This window comes from Delphinapterus leucas, chromosome 15, assembly GCF_059928025.1.
Source record: "Delphinapterus leucas isolate spDelLeu-1000000601 "Yukka" chromosome 15, BTC_Dleu_Yukka2, whole genome shotgun sequence".
In the NCBI taxonomy this organism is placed as follows: Eukaryota; Metazoa; Chordata; class Mammalia; order Artiodactyla; family Monodontidae; genus Delphinapterus; species Delphinapterus leucas.
This window is the reverse complement of record NC_143143.1, coordinates 26,291,890-26,310,473: the sequence shown is the minus strand read 5'-3', so window position 1 is coordinate 26,310,473 and position 18,584 is coordinate 26,291,890. Positions and strand designations below refer to the sequence as shown.

The following is an 18,584-nucleotide window of genomic DNA, read 5'->3' as shown; positions in this document are numbered from 1 at the left end:
ATGACACCAGGAAACAAAAGAAAAATAGATAATTAGGCTTCATCAAAATCAAAAACTGTGCAGGACTTCCCTGGTGGCACAGTGGTTAAGAATCCATCTGCCAACGCAGGGGACACGGGTTCGAGCCCTGGTCCGGGAAGATCCCACATGCTGCGGAGCATCTAAGCCCATGTGCCACAACTATTGAGCCTGTGCTCTAGAGCCCGTGAGCCACAACAACTGAGCCCGTGTGCTGCAACTACTGAAGCCCACGTGCCTAGAGCCCGTGCTCCACAACAAGAGAAGCCACTGCAATAAGAAGCCTGTGCACCACAACAAAGAGCAGCCCCCACTTGTCGCAGCTAGAGAAAGCCTGCGCCCAGCAACGAAGACCCAGTGCAGCCAAAAATAATTAATTAATTAATTAAAAACTGCATCAAAGCACACTATCAACTGAGTGAAAAGCAACCCACAGAATGGGAGAAAATATTGGCAAATCATGTATCTGATAAGGGGCTAATATCCAGAGTATATAAAGAACTCCCACAAATCAACAACAAAAACTATAAATAACCTGATTTTAAAATGGGCTAAGGACTTTAACAGACATTTCTTCAAAGAGGATATATAAAGACCAACAAGCATATGAAATGATGCTCAACATCACGAATCACTAGAGAAATGCAAATCAAAACCACAATGAGATATCGCCTCATACCGTTAGAATATCAAAAAGAACAGAAATTAAGTTCTCAGCAAGGATCTGGAAAAATTGGAACCCCTGTGCACTGTTGGTGGAATTGTGAAATAAGTGGTGCAAACGGCTATGGAAAATGGTATGGTAGTTCCTCAAAAAGTTAAAAATAGAATTACCATAAGATCCAACAATTCCACTTCTGGGTTTATGGCCAGAAGAACTGGAAGCAGGAACTTGAACAGCAATTTGTACACCCATGCTCACAGCAGCATTATTTACTATTTGGCTGTTATTTAATAGCTAAAAGGTAGTAGTAACCCATGTGTCCATTGACAGATGAATGGATAAACAAAATGTGGTTCCCATGCAGCAGAGTATTATTCAGCCTTAAAAAGAAGGGAATTCTGACACAAGCTACAACATGGATGAACCTTGAGGACATCATGCTAAGTGAAATAAGCCAGTCACAGAAAGACAAATGTATGATTCCACTTATATTAGATACCGAGAGTAGTTAAATTAATAGATACAGGGAGTAGATGGTGGTTGTCAGGGGCTGCGGGGAGGGGAGAATGGCATATTGTTGTTTAGTGAGCACAGAGTTTCAGTTTGGGGTGATGAAGAAGTTCTGGAAACGGATAGTGGTAATGGTTGCAGAACACCGTGGATGTACGTAATGACATACAGTTATACACTTTAAAATGGTTTGGTAAATTTTATGTTATGTACATTTTACCACAATTTTTATAAAAATAATCGATTTTTTAAAATGAGGGATACATGAAGGCTCAGTACTAATCAGGTATTCAAGTACCAACTAAAAGTCCACTAGCTATTGTGCCAGTGGTGCTACGCGGCATGTGGAACTTCCCCGACCAGGGATCAAACCTGTACCCCCTGCATTGGAAGCACAGTCTTTTTTTTTTTTTTTTTAACTTTTAAATTTATATTGGAGTATAGCCAATAAACAATGTTGTGATAGTTTCAGGTGCATAGCAAAGCGACTCAGCCATACGTATACATGTATACATTCTCCCCCAGACTCCCCTCCTATCCAGGCTGCCACATAACATTGAGCACAGTTCCCTGTGCTATACAGTAGGTCCTTGTTGGTTATCCTTTTTAAATATAGCAGTGTGTACATGTCAATCCCAAACTCCCTAACTATCCCTTCCCTTCACCCTTCCTCCCCAGTAACCTTAAGTTCATTCTCTAAGTTTGTGAGTCCATTTCTCTTTTGTAAATACGTTCATTTGTATCATTTCTTTTTAGATTCCCCATTTAAGTGATATCATATGGTATTTGTCTTTCTCTGTCTGACTTACTTCACCCAGTATGACAATCTCTAGGTCCATCCATGTTGCTGCAAATGGCATTATTTCATTCCTTTTTTATGACTGAGTCATATTGCATTGTATATGTATACTACATCTTTTTTATCCATTCCTCTGTTGATGGGAAGTGCAGAGTCTTAACCACTGAACCACAGGGAAGTCCGTGCCAGTAGATTTTAATGTTCAGCTACTTGTTCTATAAATGAAACACTTAAACTTATAACTATATATTACAGAAACAAGGGGTAATGCTAGGTGATATGTTTTAACAGAGCTAGAATTTTACGTAAAATATCCATCCACTAAATATACAAAGCATATGTTTTTGATTTGTATTCAACTCATTCATTTTATTTGAGGATTGGAATATGGAAATATTTAAAGAATAACTGCATCTTGAATTTCTAATTTGCATTCTGCCATCTTAATTAAGATCTCTGCTACATCCTAAATTAAAAACACATTTGTTGTAGATTTGAAATCTATAGTACAAAAAAGTTTTGTTTTTAAATAGCTAGTTTCTATCCCTCTAGACTGCATAAAGGAATTCTAATAAAAAAGGAACTTACCAGAGAAGAATGATTGGTCTTTGGCAAATGTGTCATCTTTTCAGAAGGAGCCAGTGCAGATACCTGAAATATTATAAAACTCTAATCAGCTTAAACATTTGCTCTTTTTTCTTTTGTAGCAGAACTTTTCCATAGTAATTTCTAATAAGAGAAAGATCGGTCTTTAAAATTGGAAGTGCTTTCTTTTGAGTTTTATTTAAAGCATAAATATCCACTGGTAAACCACAATGTTTTCCTGACATTTCCTTTCATGGTGTTATGATGACAAAGAACCGTTGTCACGAGACGACGAGAGATGAGAACAGTGTATCAGATCCAGTAAAACAAAGCACAGTTTTAAGCTTTTTTGTTTCTTTGGAGAAAAGATCATTTTGAGATTAAATTTTGATAGTCCATAAGGTGAATTTAGATCTTGGTGTCAATTTAAACATATTTAAAGGACTCTTTTAAGATTTTAACATATTGCTCAACTTACTGTGGAACAAAATAAGTGTAGTATCCTCTATGCCTTGGATATTCTTGTGGTCCTTTTTGGAATACTATCATTTCAACAGCATTAATATTTAGACTTTGGGGGTAATTCTAGCCACTAGAATTCTAACATTTAGATATGATCTAAGATTGGGGCGGGGGCAGGGGGGCGGTCCTTTCTAAGGCACATAAAAAAGACCAGCAAAATGTAAAGAAGCGTTTAGATATTTCTCCCTTTTTAACCAGAATTTATCTTCAGATTAGGTAAAGTTAACAATCAGTGTATCTCAGTTGAGCTATTCTTGTATTTTGCTGAAGTCTGTGGTTTTCTGGGTAGGAGAGTCACACTAAAATACCAAAGAAGCTAATAAGATGGGAGTATTAGTAATCAAGGTTGAAGTCAGTTAGGCAAAGTCTAGAAATACAGGCCAAACGTTTTCATAGATATTACAACTGATACCACATTTATGTACCTGGGTTATTTTTCAGATTATTAAGACTGCTCTCCAATAAATCATTACTATCATTATCAGTCAGCAGGGGCTGGGCTGGTAAAAATAGCTTGCCAGGTTAGTAGAATTTATTTGCAAGGAAATATATACATATCTATATTTCAGAATTCAAATATCTGGTTCTACTTCACATGCCAACTATTTAATAGCCAAAGAATGTTCTTCCCCTGCGTGAAAACTGACCCAGAGATAAGTATCCTCGTTTCCAAAAAAAGTACAAAGTGAAAGGAAAACAACATAAAACCATATCCCTTAAAGCAGGGATCAGCTGGCCGTCATCGTTCACTGCACATCTCGGAGGTTCACTGAGGAGCTGGCTGTCTCGGGGCTGTTTGGGGACAGAAGTCACCTTGGAACATAGGTGTCAAGACTCGTGGAGGAGTTCCTTCATTTCTGTTTGAAAATGAAATTGCCATCTTTAAAAAGTCAAGTCTTTTATACCATCAACACTTACTAACAGTTACTTAAAATTGAAATCAGTGGCAAAATGAAAACAAAGCTCAGGGAGAGAGGCGACATGGGCATGGACAGTCAACTGCACCCACACACATCTCCCAGGCTCAGCGGGGCCGGAGGGCGTAACCCAGCGTGAGTAACGCCACCAGGAATTTCCATTCACCCATTAAACAAATATTTATTGAGTAACTAGTACGTGCCAAGCATCATATTTCTTGCTGCTAATAGCCCTCTGAGTTTTCAGGTCATTTATTTTAAGGAGGGAAAATACAGTTTGCTATTTTTTAAACCCAAATGCTTCAACAAGAGAACCGATTTTGATTATTACAATGAATTGGACAGTTGTTCGGGGAAGTGGAAATGATAAAGCCATTTTCCTTTAAGATAAGGCTGTTGGGTCCAAGTAGCAATCAGTGCAACGTTTAACTGATTTATTACAATAGTACTATCTCTTTCCAGTAAGTGAATACTTAAAATCTACTTAAAGAAGATTGCTAGTGGGAATAGTCTGTTGGGTTGTGATGCTTCCTTTATTAATATATGACCCCACATTGAGATTCAGTAATTGCTTATTTTGGCCTAGGCAACGAATTCACTTCTTGCTTTAAGTGTGAGGGGACTGTCAATGCATAGGTCAATCCTATCAATATATTCTTCAGGTTTTCTCCTGCTGCAAGAAATGGGAGGGGCGGAGGGCGATGGGATGGATGGTTGACAAGAGTGCTGGTCAGGTTTGGAGATGGGAACAGAAGCTGTAAAGCACACTGAAGGACACATGCGTGGAGTGGGCCTCCAGGAAGTGGAAGCTTTCTTACCAGAGGCTTCCTGACGGTGGATCTGGGGTGTGGTCGAAGGGATTCATAGACTAAATATCGTATCTGAATTAGCCCAGATTAGTGTGACCTATAGGGCAAGAAAACCTTTCAAGTACCATGTACTGTTTTGATCATTTTTACAGGAGTGTTGGACTTTTTTTCTGCCAAAAAAGGACAGTTCTGGCCGTATTTCTGAGAAAACACTAGAGTTTTGTCAATCTAGCCTTATTTAGCTTTAGCTTTTCATTGCTACTGGGGCAAAGACTAAATCATTGGCTCGACAGACGTAAAGCATGTTATTCCACCATCTGGGTCTCAGACATGACACTATATTTTTCTTTTGTTTCTTTTCTAGTGGACTTTTTAAAAAATGAGGTCATCCCCTTATAATTTTGGTTTTTCTCTTTTCACTGTCATTGATTTCACAGACTTGTCCCCTTTCTGCCTTTTCCACCAGTTTACTTCAGTGTCCCCAGCAGTTCCTGAATTCTTGAAAACACCTACTGCAGACCAGCCCCCCACACGGTCCACAGCGCCTGTCCTCCCCACCAACACCGTGTCCTCAGCAAAGCCTGGGCCAGCACTGGTGAAGGTGGGTACCCTGCATGCACGCCGCTTTGAGCGTCTTTACCTTCAACTGTGGTGTGTAGCCCTGAGCACAGAGGACAAAGGCTGTGTCCACGTTGCCCGGCCTGCCTTTTAGCCTGAAGCCTTGAAAACAAAACCACAGAAGGACTTGCTCACCCAGGCCTTCATAACTGAAACCACCGCCACCTTCAACAAATGCCCTCTCATTCAACGGTCACAGAAGAACAGCACAAAATTCAGTCTGTATAAAATGACTGCAGCCGATGGTCACAGAAGAACAGCACAAAATTCAGTCTGTATAAAATGACTGCAGCAGTGCAGAAAGACTTTAGGAATCATTTTATCAGCAGTTCCCAATTCTGCTTCCACCCAGGCCACTAAGATGAAACAAACAAGGGAGAGAGAGACAGTCTATAGTACTTGGGATTCATGAATCTCACAAGCAGATGCCTGTAATGGTAATGTGATTTGGGGCTTTATACACAAGGTCAAACTCAGTGGTACTGCAGATATGTGACAGGTTAAAGGTTTTTGACAAGCAAATACATTTTTTTGATTTAGCAGATTTGGCCTGATACAGCTTGATTTGTTCTTCAGATAAGCTGCAGATTTGTGGCACTGTTCCATGCATTTCACTTGGTCAAAATAATTCAGTTAGAAGTTCCAAGGAAGATTCAAATTTTCAATATATAATACATTTTTTAAGTTTTTTAACGTGTATTTAGAACCGGTAAATAAAGGGGGGGGTGTTATAAACTGAGGAATAGTTTAATCATTTCAGATGTGACTTTTGCCAAAACTAGCAGAACACAGATCTCAAACTTTTAGAACTGAAAAAGGACCTCAGAGAGGTCCTCTCAGCACCTTTCAGATGAGGAGACTGAGGCCCAGAGAAGTGAGGAAGTGACAAGGCCAGAAGGACCCCGTCTCCGAATCCCAGTCTGGCCTTCATCCTTCCTTCCCAGTTAGCCATTGCAGCACTCCTAGAAGGCAGCTAGCCTGGGGCGTGTTCCTCACTCCCCTCGTCCCCAGGACCTGTGCTTGTCCTGACCTCCCTGGAGAGAAGGCGCTTTTGTTCCTCCGTGTGCCCAGGTGTCCATGCCTTCAGGGCACGTACCAGTGTATTTCACCATCTTCACCAGAAATCCCAAAGGGTGGCAAGTGTAACTTTGCCAGTAAAATCAGCTCTTACCTCCTCTTCCCACAACCCCCAGCATGTCCCACCAATAGCACAAAGGGGGTTCGAATGCCAACCCGTCTTTCCCTGCAGATACTGAGAATTTGTTCGCTGCCTCTCCTGCTCTCTGAATTTCTGCTCCTCACTAGTGTCTGTCTTTAAGGAGGGCTTTAGTTCTAGAGCAAAAGACATTGTTTAAGAATGTGAGACCGAGGGGTTGAGTAGACTATGCTGGGAACTCTGCCAGTAGAGGAAAGGATAGGTACACATTAGGAAACAGACCACAATTCTTTGGGGCTTTTCTATGAGGAAAGCTATTTCCCATCCTCAGTCCTAAGAGCATAGACATGTGCAGGCTAACAGGTAACAGCCAATTTAGTCTGAGGAATGCTGGTTATTATATTTCTGTCCCCTTCTTGACTGTGTCTGGGTCTTGTTTTATTACATAACAATTATAGTCAACCCTTCTTAACCCAGACCCCATTCATTTTATGATCAGTCTGAAAAGATTAGAAATAAAATTTATTATTGATAAAATAAGCAGATGACAGTGAGTTGATTAATATTGTGAGACTGCAGGAGGAGGCTGTTTTAGCGACAAGAATATTTTCTAACATTGTGACGTATTTTAAGTGCCTGATAATTCAAGTGGTTTCTAACTAGCATACACACATTTATCAGTCATTAATTCAGCAGATATTTATAGAGCACCTTCTGTGTGCACCAGAAGGTGCCAGCCAGGTGCTGCTCTGGGTACGAGGAGTAGATAAAGCAGTGAAGAAAACATCACAGTACCTCCGCCTTGGGCAGGAGCTGGAGGTGAACAGACATAAAACACAGAGTGTGTCGGGTGGTGAAGATCGGGGATGGAGGCAAGGGGAGACGTTTCTGTTTTAAGTAGAGTGCTCTGGTCAAATAAGCAGATGACATTTGGGCAGAGATCTAAAGGGGGTGAGGGAGTAGCTGTGAGGACATCTGTGGGCAGAAAATTGAACGTCACTGAACAAGGAAGCCAGTTCAACTGAAGAGAGATGGCCAAGCAGTAAAAAGTAAATATTAATAGTGACGATTTCTGATATACAGAATATGGTGATTTTTCTTTTCTTCTTTATTTCTATTGTCTGGGTTTTTTTGCAATGTCCTAATTCTTTGAATGTGAACTTACATAACATGATCACACTGATGGCTATATTTAATTTAGTACTTCTCAGAGTTTTCTCACTAAGTTGGGTATTTTACCTAAAGCATCTTAGAAATAATCTTCTACCTTGTTGTTTTGTGCTGCTTTGTTTTGTTGGCGGACTTTTTTTTTTTCAGATGAAGTTATCTTACAATTTGAATACTAAAAAGTAGAAAGTGATCTGATAACTTATAAATGGAGGAGGTGAAAAGAACTCAGAAAAGTCTTCTGATTCTTAATCATAAGACAGGGTCTCACACCCCATTTTCAAAATAAAAATGTAATATTTTTGGAAAATTTTTTAAAAATTCATATTCACATTACTCAGTATTCTTTTTTCTGCATATTTGCCATAGAAATTCATGGCTTTATATTCTGCTTTATTCCCATTAGAAGCATTTTTCTGCTTTTACATATTCACCATAAATTTTTTTTTTAATGACCATAAAATATGACATAGTTATGGTGAAGTATACTTAATCTTTTCCCTATTGTATATTTAGTGTGAGACCTGTTTTTCACTAGGAGATAGTATATGTAAGTACTAGGCAATATCTACACAGGAGACCCAAAGTAAATGTTTGTTGAACTTGAATAGATAATGCTGAGCTGAGCATCTTGTCCTTAGTCTAAGGGACCAATGCATCAGGAGAAGTCAGTCCTTAGGAGCAAGATTTTTGCTCACAGGGAGTACTCGGATGTTCTCACAGCTCTTGAAACATATTTAGTATATTGCTCTCCAGAGCAGCGACACCGATTTCCAAGGTGCATTGCGTTTTCTTTTCAAATCAGTTAGGCACACAGTACAATGGATTGCATTCTCTTAGAATTTTCTTACTGTCTTTTTCTCGAAAATAGCAAAGCCATCCCAAGAATCCAAATGACAAGCACCGTAGCAAAAAGTGCAAGGACCCGAAGCCCCGGGTGAAGAAGCTGAAGTACCACCAGTACATCCCGCCAGATCAGAAGGGGGAGAAGAGCGAGCCGCCCATGGACTCCAACTACGCCCGGCTGCTCCAGCAGCAGCAGCTCTTCCTGCAGCTGCAGATCCTCAGCCAGCAGCAGCAGCAGCACTACAACTACCAGACCATCCTGCCTGCGCCACTCAAGTACGGGCTGGGGTCGAGGCCGGCTCCTTAAAGCGGGGTGGACTGTGGTGGTTGATGAGGGACCATTAGTTGCTAAAGGTTGGATGTTGTGATTTACTTGTGCTCAGTGATTCTTTTCATTTTATTACCATCAAAGCTCACACAGTGTCTGAAGCCAGCACAGTGAGAATAGCCTCCCTTCCAGTCCATTTTTTTGTCCTCCAGAACAGGTTCTGAACCTTTCAAGTTAGAAATGACTTTTCACAATTATTCATCCAGGAAAGATCTGCCTGTTCTTTACCTGAATAGTATTAGATGCTATGAGAAAAGCATAAAAAGTGTAAACCTGGTGGGCTTCCCTGGTGGCACAGTGGTTGAGAGTCCGCCTGCCGATGCAGTGGACACGGGTTCGTGTCCCGGTCCAGGAGGATCCCACATGCCGCGGAGTGGCCGGGCCCGTGAGCCATGGCCGCTGAGCCTGCGCGTCCGGAGCCTGTGCTCCGCAACGGGAGAGGCCACAACGGTGAGAGGCCCGCGTACCGCAAAAAAAAAAAGTGTAAACCTGGTATAACCAGTTTAAAAAAAAAGGACGGAGGAGCATAAAAGCTGGAGGCTGCAGTGGTCAGGGAAAGCTCTATGAAAAAGGCGGGATATTTACATGGGAAAGGGCCTGAACCTTGGGAAGGAGCCTTCCAAGCAAAGAGGAATGATCTGAGTGCAAGTATAGAGCCAACAATGCCTATTTATTACATGGTGAGGAAAAAAGGCCCGAATAAAGAATGTGGTTAGTTTTTAAGAAAAGTGGAAGACAGATTTGAGTAGAGCCAATGTCTAGAGGAACATGAAGTTGGGACGACTTTAATCTTGATACAGTGGATGTTTCAGAGGGCCACAATGACATGGTAAAATCAAAATGCATGAAAGAACAGTTTGACACCAGTATTGGAGGGGAGTCTGGACATAGGAAAACCAGTTAGAAACTCTGTGATAAAGTAGATGCAAGAAGTTGAAAGGGCACTGATAATGGGAAGGCAGGAACAGGTGACAGATGTTTCAAAAGACAGTAAAAGGTCTTGGTGAGCGATAACTGTGAAGAAGGAACATGTTTCCAAAGTTTGAGCCCAATCAGGAGGGACAGAAGGGGGTAAGTTCTGACGATTTCTGAGACTGAATTCATAGCAGGACATGCACAGCTAATTTTAATTATGTACTAGAGGAAATCTCTAGATAACAAATCCTCAGTACACTTTTCTGGGAAACAGATAAAAATGCAAGGACTCTGTCCTTCATTTCATTCACTTTTCAGGAAAAAGGAATATTTACAGTCAACTCGAGAAAAGGAACTTTAGAAAAAGATCCAAAATCTCATGACAGGGAAAAATGATACTCTGTGATCCATGCACTCAGTTTATGATTACATGATCTATAGAAGCTTTACTTCTGTTTTCCACACGTAGGCTGAGCACTCCTCCATGGAGAGCCCCTATTTTCTAGGAGTAGAAAAGGATTAAGACTTACTAAAAAGCTCCTCAAGAAATATCTCCTCATACGCTAATAATTAACAATTCACTTTTTCCTTGTAAGATACAAATATCTTGAGGAAGATTAGACCTATTAGTCATTCAGGCCTTCCTGTGAAGTACTTAAATCGAAAACACCAGGGCACAGAGATGAAGGAAGAAAGAATTTTTGTAGCATGTTATTATTTTAAGAGCAAGCAGGCCTGAGAGAGCTGTTGACATTGGAAGGGACCCAGGGAAGGCCAGAGAACTGGACGAGTATCAAAGACAAACCACCGCTGCTCTACAGCTTCATCCAGGACCCGGGGAGGCGGCCCCCACCGTCACCACCACTGGGCACCAGTGAGGATAACGGCAACGATGGCTCCCGTGTAGGTGCCACTCTGGGTGCCTGAGCGTGTGCTCAGCATCCCCCTCACAGTGACCCTCAGAGGAGTTGATGTTATTCCTGATCCCGTTCCCAGATGAGGAAACTTAACTGCAAATCCCATAAAAGGTGGTGTCTGTCCATGAAATAGTCTTTTCTGTAATGCAAGAAATTGTCTGTATGGGGCCAACTTTGTAGATGGGAAGAAAACATCTGAGGTGTGAGGTACCTGAACTCTGAAGTTCTTTGTGTTTCCGTGAAGGCTTCAGTCCCCCTCTCCTCCTCAGACATTCCTGCCACTGAAGTAACCAAGCCTTCTGCCCCAGGAAGGCATCATCCAAAAAGATCCAAGAACTAGGAGGAAGAAGGAGCCCTCATTTTTGTGTCTTATTGCACCAGCCAAAGAGGGAATGCCTGTTTTGTTTAATTTCCAGGTCCTAAAAATGGAGATGTTATTTTCTAACACATTGTTTCTTTTTACCGAAATTCCATACAAGAAACTGAATGTGGCAGTTCTCTAGTGCCCACAGCGGTGGAATTTTACTGATAACACAGCCCTTTGGTATCTTGGAAGAAGCAAGAGCCTGAAGACATGGGGTCTTAGTCCCAGAGTGGCCACACGCTGACGGAAAGGAAGGGTCCTGGAGGGTCTCTGGACCTCAGGATCCTCAGCTACACAGTGATCACATTCATCAGGCATCCATCCCCCTTTTTTCCCTCTGGTTGATTAGGGAAAAAAAATAGACCAACTTATTTCAGTTATTTTAAAAGTTGAATTCAACACTGTACTGTTAATCGTAGTAACAAGTAGAGTATTGTAGAATCTCAACCAAAAAGACAGCATGAATAGAATAATTAATTTAAATCATGCATTCTCAAGGAGAGCCTATCATTCGCAAAGGAGCAGAAGTTCCTTGGAGGGAATTTTACACTTTTTATTTAATAAAGAATAGACATACATACATAGTATGTGGACAAAAGTGCAGTACATCTACGGTATTAAAATTTCATAGGGAGAGTGATTAGGGAAAAAATGTCTAAAAAGGCTTCTCGGGGGGACAATAATGAATATAAGGCTGAGAAACAATGATTAAAATGAAATCTTTTTGTAATTCTAAAATAAGATTTAAAAGTTGAATTTTTAGAAAGAATAGTGATACATTTTCAAATATTTGTCATTTCCTCCAAACTTCAAGAAACTTCATTTCGAATACTTCAAGTATTTAATTTCAGCAAAATGCAGTCAGGTTTAAAAAGACTCAAATGTATGTCAAGAATTAGCTGTTGACAAGGCCAGAACTGGCTTCAAACACAGGCTTCCTAAAACCCATTTGAGAAAGCTCATCCAGCCATGGACCTCGCCCCATAGGCACCATGACCTAGATCCCTATTTCAAAACATGGAATTCAGGGTCTCTTTGGCTTCAGTACCAAAGCTCACACTGACAGTGAAGCCCGAGGCTGCACTGGAATTGGCTGTACAGTATCAACCACCATGTGCACCTTTCTTTAATGAATATCAACCAGCCAGAAAAGGAAATGCCGTTGTTGCCAGGAGTATTACAGTCGGAAGGGGTCGGGAGGACCTGGCTTTGACGTGGAAAGGAGTTTCGGGAAATTAGTGCAACAGATTCACCAATATTTCTTAAATAAGCTTTTAAAAATGTAGTGTATGGTAGAGAAGTCCATAAATCATAAGTGAAAATGGATGCCAAAGGAAGCACACTCCTGTAACCACCTAAATCCAGAAACGGAGCACTGTCCGTTCCATTACCACTACCTTGCATCCCCCGCAGTGACTGTCCTGACTCCTATCCCATAGGTCAGTTCCACTCAACATTATGTTTGTGAGATGCATCTTTCCTGATGCAGACAGCAGCAGTTAATTTTTATTGTTGTCTGTTCTGTAATTCATACCTAATGAGGTTAAGCACTTGTTCACATATTTATCGACCATTTGGATATACTTTCTTGTGATATGCTTGTTCACGATTTTCCCAATTTCCCATTGGGCTTTTCTTTTTCTTACTAATTTGCAAGACTTCTGTGTGTATTCTAGATGAGGCTTTTGTCAGAAGTACGTATTACAAAATCTTCTCCTGGGGCTTGACTTTTCACCCTCTGAAAGATATCCTTTTTAGTGAGTACTTTTTGTGTCCTATCTAAGAAATCTTTGCTTATCAAAGGCTATGAAGATATTATCCTAAGTTTTCTTCTCAAAGTTTGTTTTCCAATTCACATTTAGGTTTTGGGATGGTGTGAGGGTAGGGGTTGATCAGAAGCCCTGTTCTGCTCTGTGTGAATATCCAATTTAGCCTAATTAGCATTTATGAGAAGAACCACCACACTGCAGTGTCGCCTTTGTGATGACTTGAGGGTCCTTGTACTTGGGGGTCTGTTTCTGGATTCTCTGATCTCTCCCATTTGTCTGTTGTTCTGTCCTTGCATCAGCATCACCATAAATTTTGATATCTGGTGGTATGATGCTTCCAGCTTTGCTTTTTTACTTCAAAGTTGTCATGGCCGTTCTTGGTCCTTTGCATTTCCATATAAAGCTTTGAATCACCTTCTAAATTTCTACCAAGCAAGCAAACAACACACAAAACCTGCAGGGATTTTGACTGGGGTCAAATTTGACTGACGTCTCTACCATATTGAGTCTGCCAATCCATGACCAGGTATTTTTCTCTTCGTAAGTTAACAGATTGTTAGCAGGAGCAATGTCAATCCCAGAAATTATGTTATTAGAAACTCTAACTTTCTTTTTCCTTTGAAGGCCACTCAATGACAAGAATAACAACAGTGGGAATCCAGCTTTGAACAACACCACATCTAACACACCAAGACAGAATACATCTGCTCCTATGAGAAAGCCAGGGCCTCTGCCTTCTAGCTTGGATGACTTAAAGGTGATCATTGCAAGTGGGGTTTCTTCACCCATAAGTACCACAAAAATGTAAATGATTTGCCAGATTTGCCTAGCAGGTGTAGGTAGCTCCTAATAGATATTCACCTTTACCACCAATAGGATAACCTTTATTAGAGGTACTTTCTTTCTGCGTCCATTAAGTTTCCTTTAAAGTGACCAGGAATAAATCTCCACTTATTGAGCAAATGCCTTGTGCAAGCACCACACCACTCCTAACTCCAGAAGCAGATTTTTTTCTTCCCTATTCGTTGCCAAGTTCGGGAGAAGCAGGAAAATGTAACAGTTAAGAACACGATCTCCAGGGCCATCCTTCCTGGGCTCTACCCCCGCTCAGCCTTCTGTTATCTGCGGTAGCTTGCACTAGCGATGCACCCTCTCCCCATCTGTAAAACGGGAATCATAATACCTGGACCTCATGTGAAGAGTAACGGAAAGAGTAAAGCACTTCTGGCAGTGTCTGGCACATGGTAATTACTCAATAAATGTAACTGTTAGCATCATCATTTCTGGTAATAAATCTTCTGATATAGTAAAGGAATTACCCTCTAATAACCCTTGCTTTATCACTGGCCTTTCGAGTCCTTTAGGTCTACAGCTCTGTGTGTTTTTGTGTGTTAAAAAAAAAGAAAAAGGAACTGTCCCACTTTCATATATGTAGTAATACGGAGATGTCTGACAGATGTAGTCACCTTTTCCATCTCAAAAGTGCACTGAAGGTTTGTGAGAAGGTCATAATACGAAAAAAGAGATCTCATTTGTTTGTACTTCAGGTGTCGGAGCTGAAGACAGAACTGAAGTTAAGGGGTCTTCCGGTGTCAGGCACCAAACTGGACCTCATTGAACGCCTGAAACCCTACCAGGAAATGAACAGCGGTGGTGCTGCTACCAGTGGCATCGTGGCCCTGTCCACATCTGCCATCGTCCCCAGTAACCCGGAAGTTACCATGGCCCTGCCAGTGACAACACTGCAGAACTCTGTGAGCAGCTCAGGCTCCACTTTCAAGGGAGAGCTGCCATCCGCTGGATCCAGCAGCACAGCCCACGTGGACAGTGTTAGCTCCCCGCTGCCCATCTCACCCGCACCCTCGGAACAGTCCAGTCTCAGCGCCGAGGACGCGAGCGTGGCGGACACGTTCACCGAGATCATGACCATGATGTCCCCGTCGCAGTTCCTGTGCTCGTCGCCTCTGCGAGCCACGAGTACGGAGGACAGCCTCAGCCCCACCAGCAGCACGCTGTCCACCCTGGAGCTCGACGCGGCCGAGAAGGACCGCAAGCTCCAGGAGAAAGAGAAGCAGATCGAAGAGCTGAAGCGGAAACTGGAACAAGAGCAGAAGCTCGTGGAAGTTCTGAAGATGCAGCTGGAGGTGGAGAAACGAGGGCAGCAGCAGCGGCCACTGGAGCCCCCGCCCAGCACCCCGGCCCCTCCAGTCCCCAAGTCAGACCAGGCTCGGGGCGGCACTGCTCCCGCTGCCAAGGACGAGGCCCTGGTCCCCGACGGCCCCAGCCTAGTGGCCGGCCAGACCCTCGTTGCCAAAAAGGCCATAGTGATCAAGCAAGAGGTCCCCGTGGCCCCGGCCGAGCCACCAAGCCTCGTCCCGCAGTTTTACGTGAGTTCCCAGGGCCAGCCGCCCGCCGGGGTGGCTCAGCCACAGGCTTTACTGACCACGCACACCACGCAGCTGCTGCTCCCCGTGTCCATCCAGGGCTCCGGTGTCACCTCAGTGCAGCTCCCAGTAGGCAGCCTCAAACTCCAGGTGTGAAGTGTGTCTTCTAACTCCTTTGCCTTACAGTTTGCATGGACCAGGAATTGCTTATGGAGATTTCAGAGCTGAGCTGCTTCATAAGTGCAGCCAAGTCAGGCTTCACGGTTGCAGGAAATGTGTGCACGTGTTGGGGGGTTATTCACAAACGCAAACAGCTAGCACTGTTTTTATATAGTAAAAACAAACAAAGGGTGCTTTTCCCTTTCTGCTGCCTTTCACCCCTAGCACAGTATTATTATGTGTAGACATTTTAAAATACCAGTGGCATTCTCATAATGATGACAGCTACTGTCCTGAGTGTTCTAGGCACAGCATCAGATACTTTAGATGGCATGCTTCATTTAATCCTCCCTTCTCCCAGAAGACCCAAGTGAGAAAGCCCCCTTCTAGAAAGGAAACCGAGGGCTTCAGAGGTTTAATAAGTTGTCCAAGGTCAGAGCTGGCACTCAAGCCGAGGCCTCAGACTGCAGAGCTCTCGCTCTCACGCCCACTCCTGTGCTCTGCCTCCTAAATGTAGTTCTTAAAAGCCACCGCTGAGGTGAAGATGCCTAAACTAAGGAGAATGCGACCACAGATTCAGGAGTGAGGCTGGTGTTGAGAAACGATGAAACACTGGTGAGCATGAAGTTTACTTTTATGCCAGCATTGCCTGCAGCCATTTCTGTGCAACTCGATTATGGAAGGTTTTTTTCAAACAAAATGTGGGCCACGGTACACAGAAACCATTTGGAGTCCTGCTTCTCTACCCTGACCACCCAGAGAGGAGCAGTCTTGTACCCCCGGGCTTAGGAGGCCTGACCCAAGGGCCCTCGGCATGTTCTGAAGTCCTAACTCCCCTGTTTCATCTTTAGAGTGTCTGAAACTGAAAGTCTGCTCTGTGATACAGCTTTCCTAAACATTTGTTTTCCTGTCCAGCTCTTCCACTAGAGTTGATGTTCGAGGAACAGGAATTACGTTTTATTCTGGGCCTGTGAGCGCCCAGCCCGTGGCTGGCTCTCCCATAGGGAGCACATATTGCAGCTTAAAAGCAGGAATTTGCACAGTCAGGCCTCACAAGTTTCCTTGCTGCTATTAAAATTATTATTATAACACCTGACCTATATTATGTGTAGAGCTGCTGTAGGTTCTTTTGACTTCAGTCATCTATTTTCCCCAAATTTTCAAATGAAAATCTTAGCCACTTACGAAACAGTAAGAGCATGGAAATAACTGGTCTGGTGTTTAACTCTCTGGTTTCAAACAAAGGTTCAAATTTATGTGCCAATGAATTGGAGTGTGTATCTATAAACATTTCATCTTATTTTTTTTTTAGATGTGATCCCCAAGTGACCAGTTATTCCACATCTAAACTCTTCATTCTAACCTCGATTTTGACAATTCATTTGATTTTTTTTTTTTTCCCCTCCTAGACTCCACCACAAACAGGCATCCAGGCTCAGCCTCAGATAGCAACTGCCACCTTGTCCTCAGGCCTGGCCCAGGCTGCACCTCAGAAACAAGACACTTTCACACCACATGTGCTCAGTCAACCTCAGCAAGTCAGAAAGGTTGGTGGATGCTAATAAGTGACAGACTGTTGCTGATTTTTGTACTGTCATCCGCTGAACGTTCAACAAGCATCTTTATAGGAGCCTCCTCCGTGGGAAGCTCCTGTTTGTTCTTTTCTGTGATCCGTCTCCCACCGGGTTAGCTTTGGGTTAGATGCCATTTGGCTGCAGAAAGAGTTCTTTATTACTAAAAGATAGCTCATCTTAACAGTTAAGCCCCTTTTCCAAGAAAAGTTTCAAAACTATTTTTTCAATCCTCATATATAGAATTTTCTAGGTTTTAAATTTTCTTTTCAAAGTAATCATTTTGTGGGGGGAAGAAAAGTGCCCTGGGAAAAGGTATTTGAAGGTGAAAAAGACACTTGTTGAATTGTTTATCTTGAGTGAGATCTTTACATATTTTTAAGAGTTTGCCTTCTCAGGGATTAAGAGCCAGGCGGCCTAGGTCTGGCTGGCATTCTGGCTCACCACTTCCTCTGTGTTGTGCCTTATGCAGGATTCATGTACCGTCTGAGTGTCATTTTCCCCATCTTTAAAATGATGGTGCTGATCTAGGGCTCAGTGTCCTCTACAGGACTTCTACTAAGAGTTCTGCTGAAGAGCCCCAAAAGTCACCCAGACTCCCTCTTATCCAGTAGGTGGAGCTATGTGCCCATCTCCTCGCCAGAAAAATCTTAAGGCCTCAAAAGTAGATCTTACTGTTTTAATCCTTGAGAATGATTAATCCCAGAGTTTTAATCTTCAGTGTAAAAGAACCTCGATAATTAGGTATACCTGTAGATATGCCCCAGGCTGGCGTGAACCCTCTGGGCTAAGACAAAAACAACTTGAGGAACAGACAGAAATGACCTCTTGGGACAGCGACAGTCACGTTAACACACATGCTGTCTTGGAATCTCCTCTGAGGAGTGCAGTGAGCAAGGAGTTAGAGGTGGGCCCAAAAATAACAGTTCAGTAAGAAACTTAGTGAATATTCAAATGGTAAGACAGTTTTCTTTGAGGGAGGAGAGAGAAAACATATAGATGGGTAAATAAGAAGAATATAGTTATAGAACTTATCACCCAGAGAAGTTGTACTGTTTGGGGGGATACACACACACACACACACACACACACACACACACACACACACTTTCATGCTTAAGGAATACTTATACACATTTACAGTAAAAAATATATAGTTAAGTTTTTCTCTTTCAGAATACTAGTAGTATAAAGTATATTAAAATTTTTATGAGCAAACCAGTTCTGTGAAATACAGTTACAAAATCAACGTTATGGCCATACATTTGCAACAGGCCCTAAAACCTTTGGCTCTTGATGGGAGCTAAACAACACACTTTGTAATTCCACAGGAAGAAGTTCTCACCTCTGCCTGACAAAGCAGAAAACAGCTTCTCAGAAGGGGGCAGATTTTAAATGAGGCCTTGCAAGGATTTGGAGAAATTTTCAGAAAAGTGGAAAATTGAGTGTGGCCACAGCACGTGTGGCCTTTCAGTTAGGATGGAAAAGGGGCCAGGTAGTGAGAAGGTTGACATGCCAGCCAAAGATGAGGATTTTACCCCAAAAAAGAAGAGCCAGTGAGTGTAG

At 42.4% G+C, this 18,584-nt stretch overlaps 1 protein-coding gene and 1 long non-coding RNA gene across 17 annotated transcripts in view; one reads left to right on the top strand and one right to left on the bottom strand.

Annotated features, from left to right (window-relative positions):
• The window catches only part of LOC111163512 (uncharacterized), an 87,517-nt gene that overhangs the window by 20,753 nt on the left and 48,180 nt on the right, over positions 1 to 18,584 (bottom strand). The window contains exon 4 of the long non-coding RNA XR_016387812.1: positions 2,580 to 2,642. This is a non-coding gene — a long non-coding RNA (uncharacterized LOC111163512). The remainder of the gene's footprint in view (positions 1 to 2,579; positions 2,643 to 18,584) is intronic.
• MRTFB (myocardin related transcription factor B) overlaps positions 1 to 18,584 on the top strand; it is a 200,553-nt gene that overhangs the window by 165,639 nt on the left and 16,330 nt on the right. For 13 of the 16 annotated variants that reach the window (XM_089896140.1, XM_089896139.1, XM_089896135.1 and 10 more), the window contains 5 exons: positions 5,291 to 5,425; positions 8,637 to 8,887; positions 13,529 to 13,661; positions 14,452 to 15,438; positions 16,857 to 16,994. In XM_089896140.1, coding sequence (XP_089752266.1) covers positions 5,291 to 5,425; positions 8,637 to 8,887; positions 13,529 to 13,661; positions 14,452 to 15,438; positions 16,857 to 16,994 — 1,644 coding nt within the window. The remainder of the gene's footprint in view (positions 1 to 5,290; positions 5,426 to 8,636; positions 8,888 to 13,528; positions 13,662 to 14,451; positions 15,439 to 16,856; positions 16,995 to 18,584) is intronic. The other 3 variants (XM_089896141.1, XM_089896145.1, XM_089896142.1) reach the window with 3 other exon arrangements.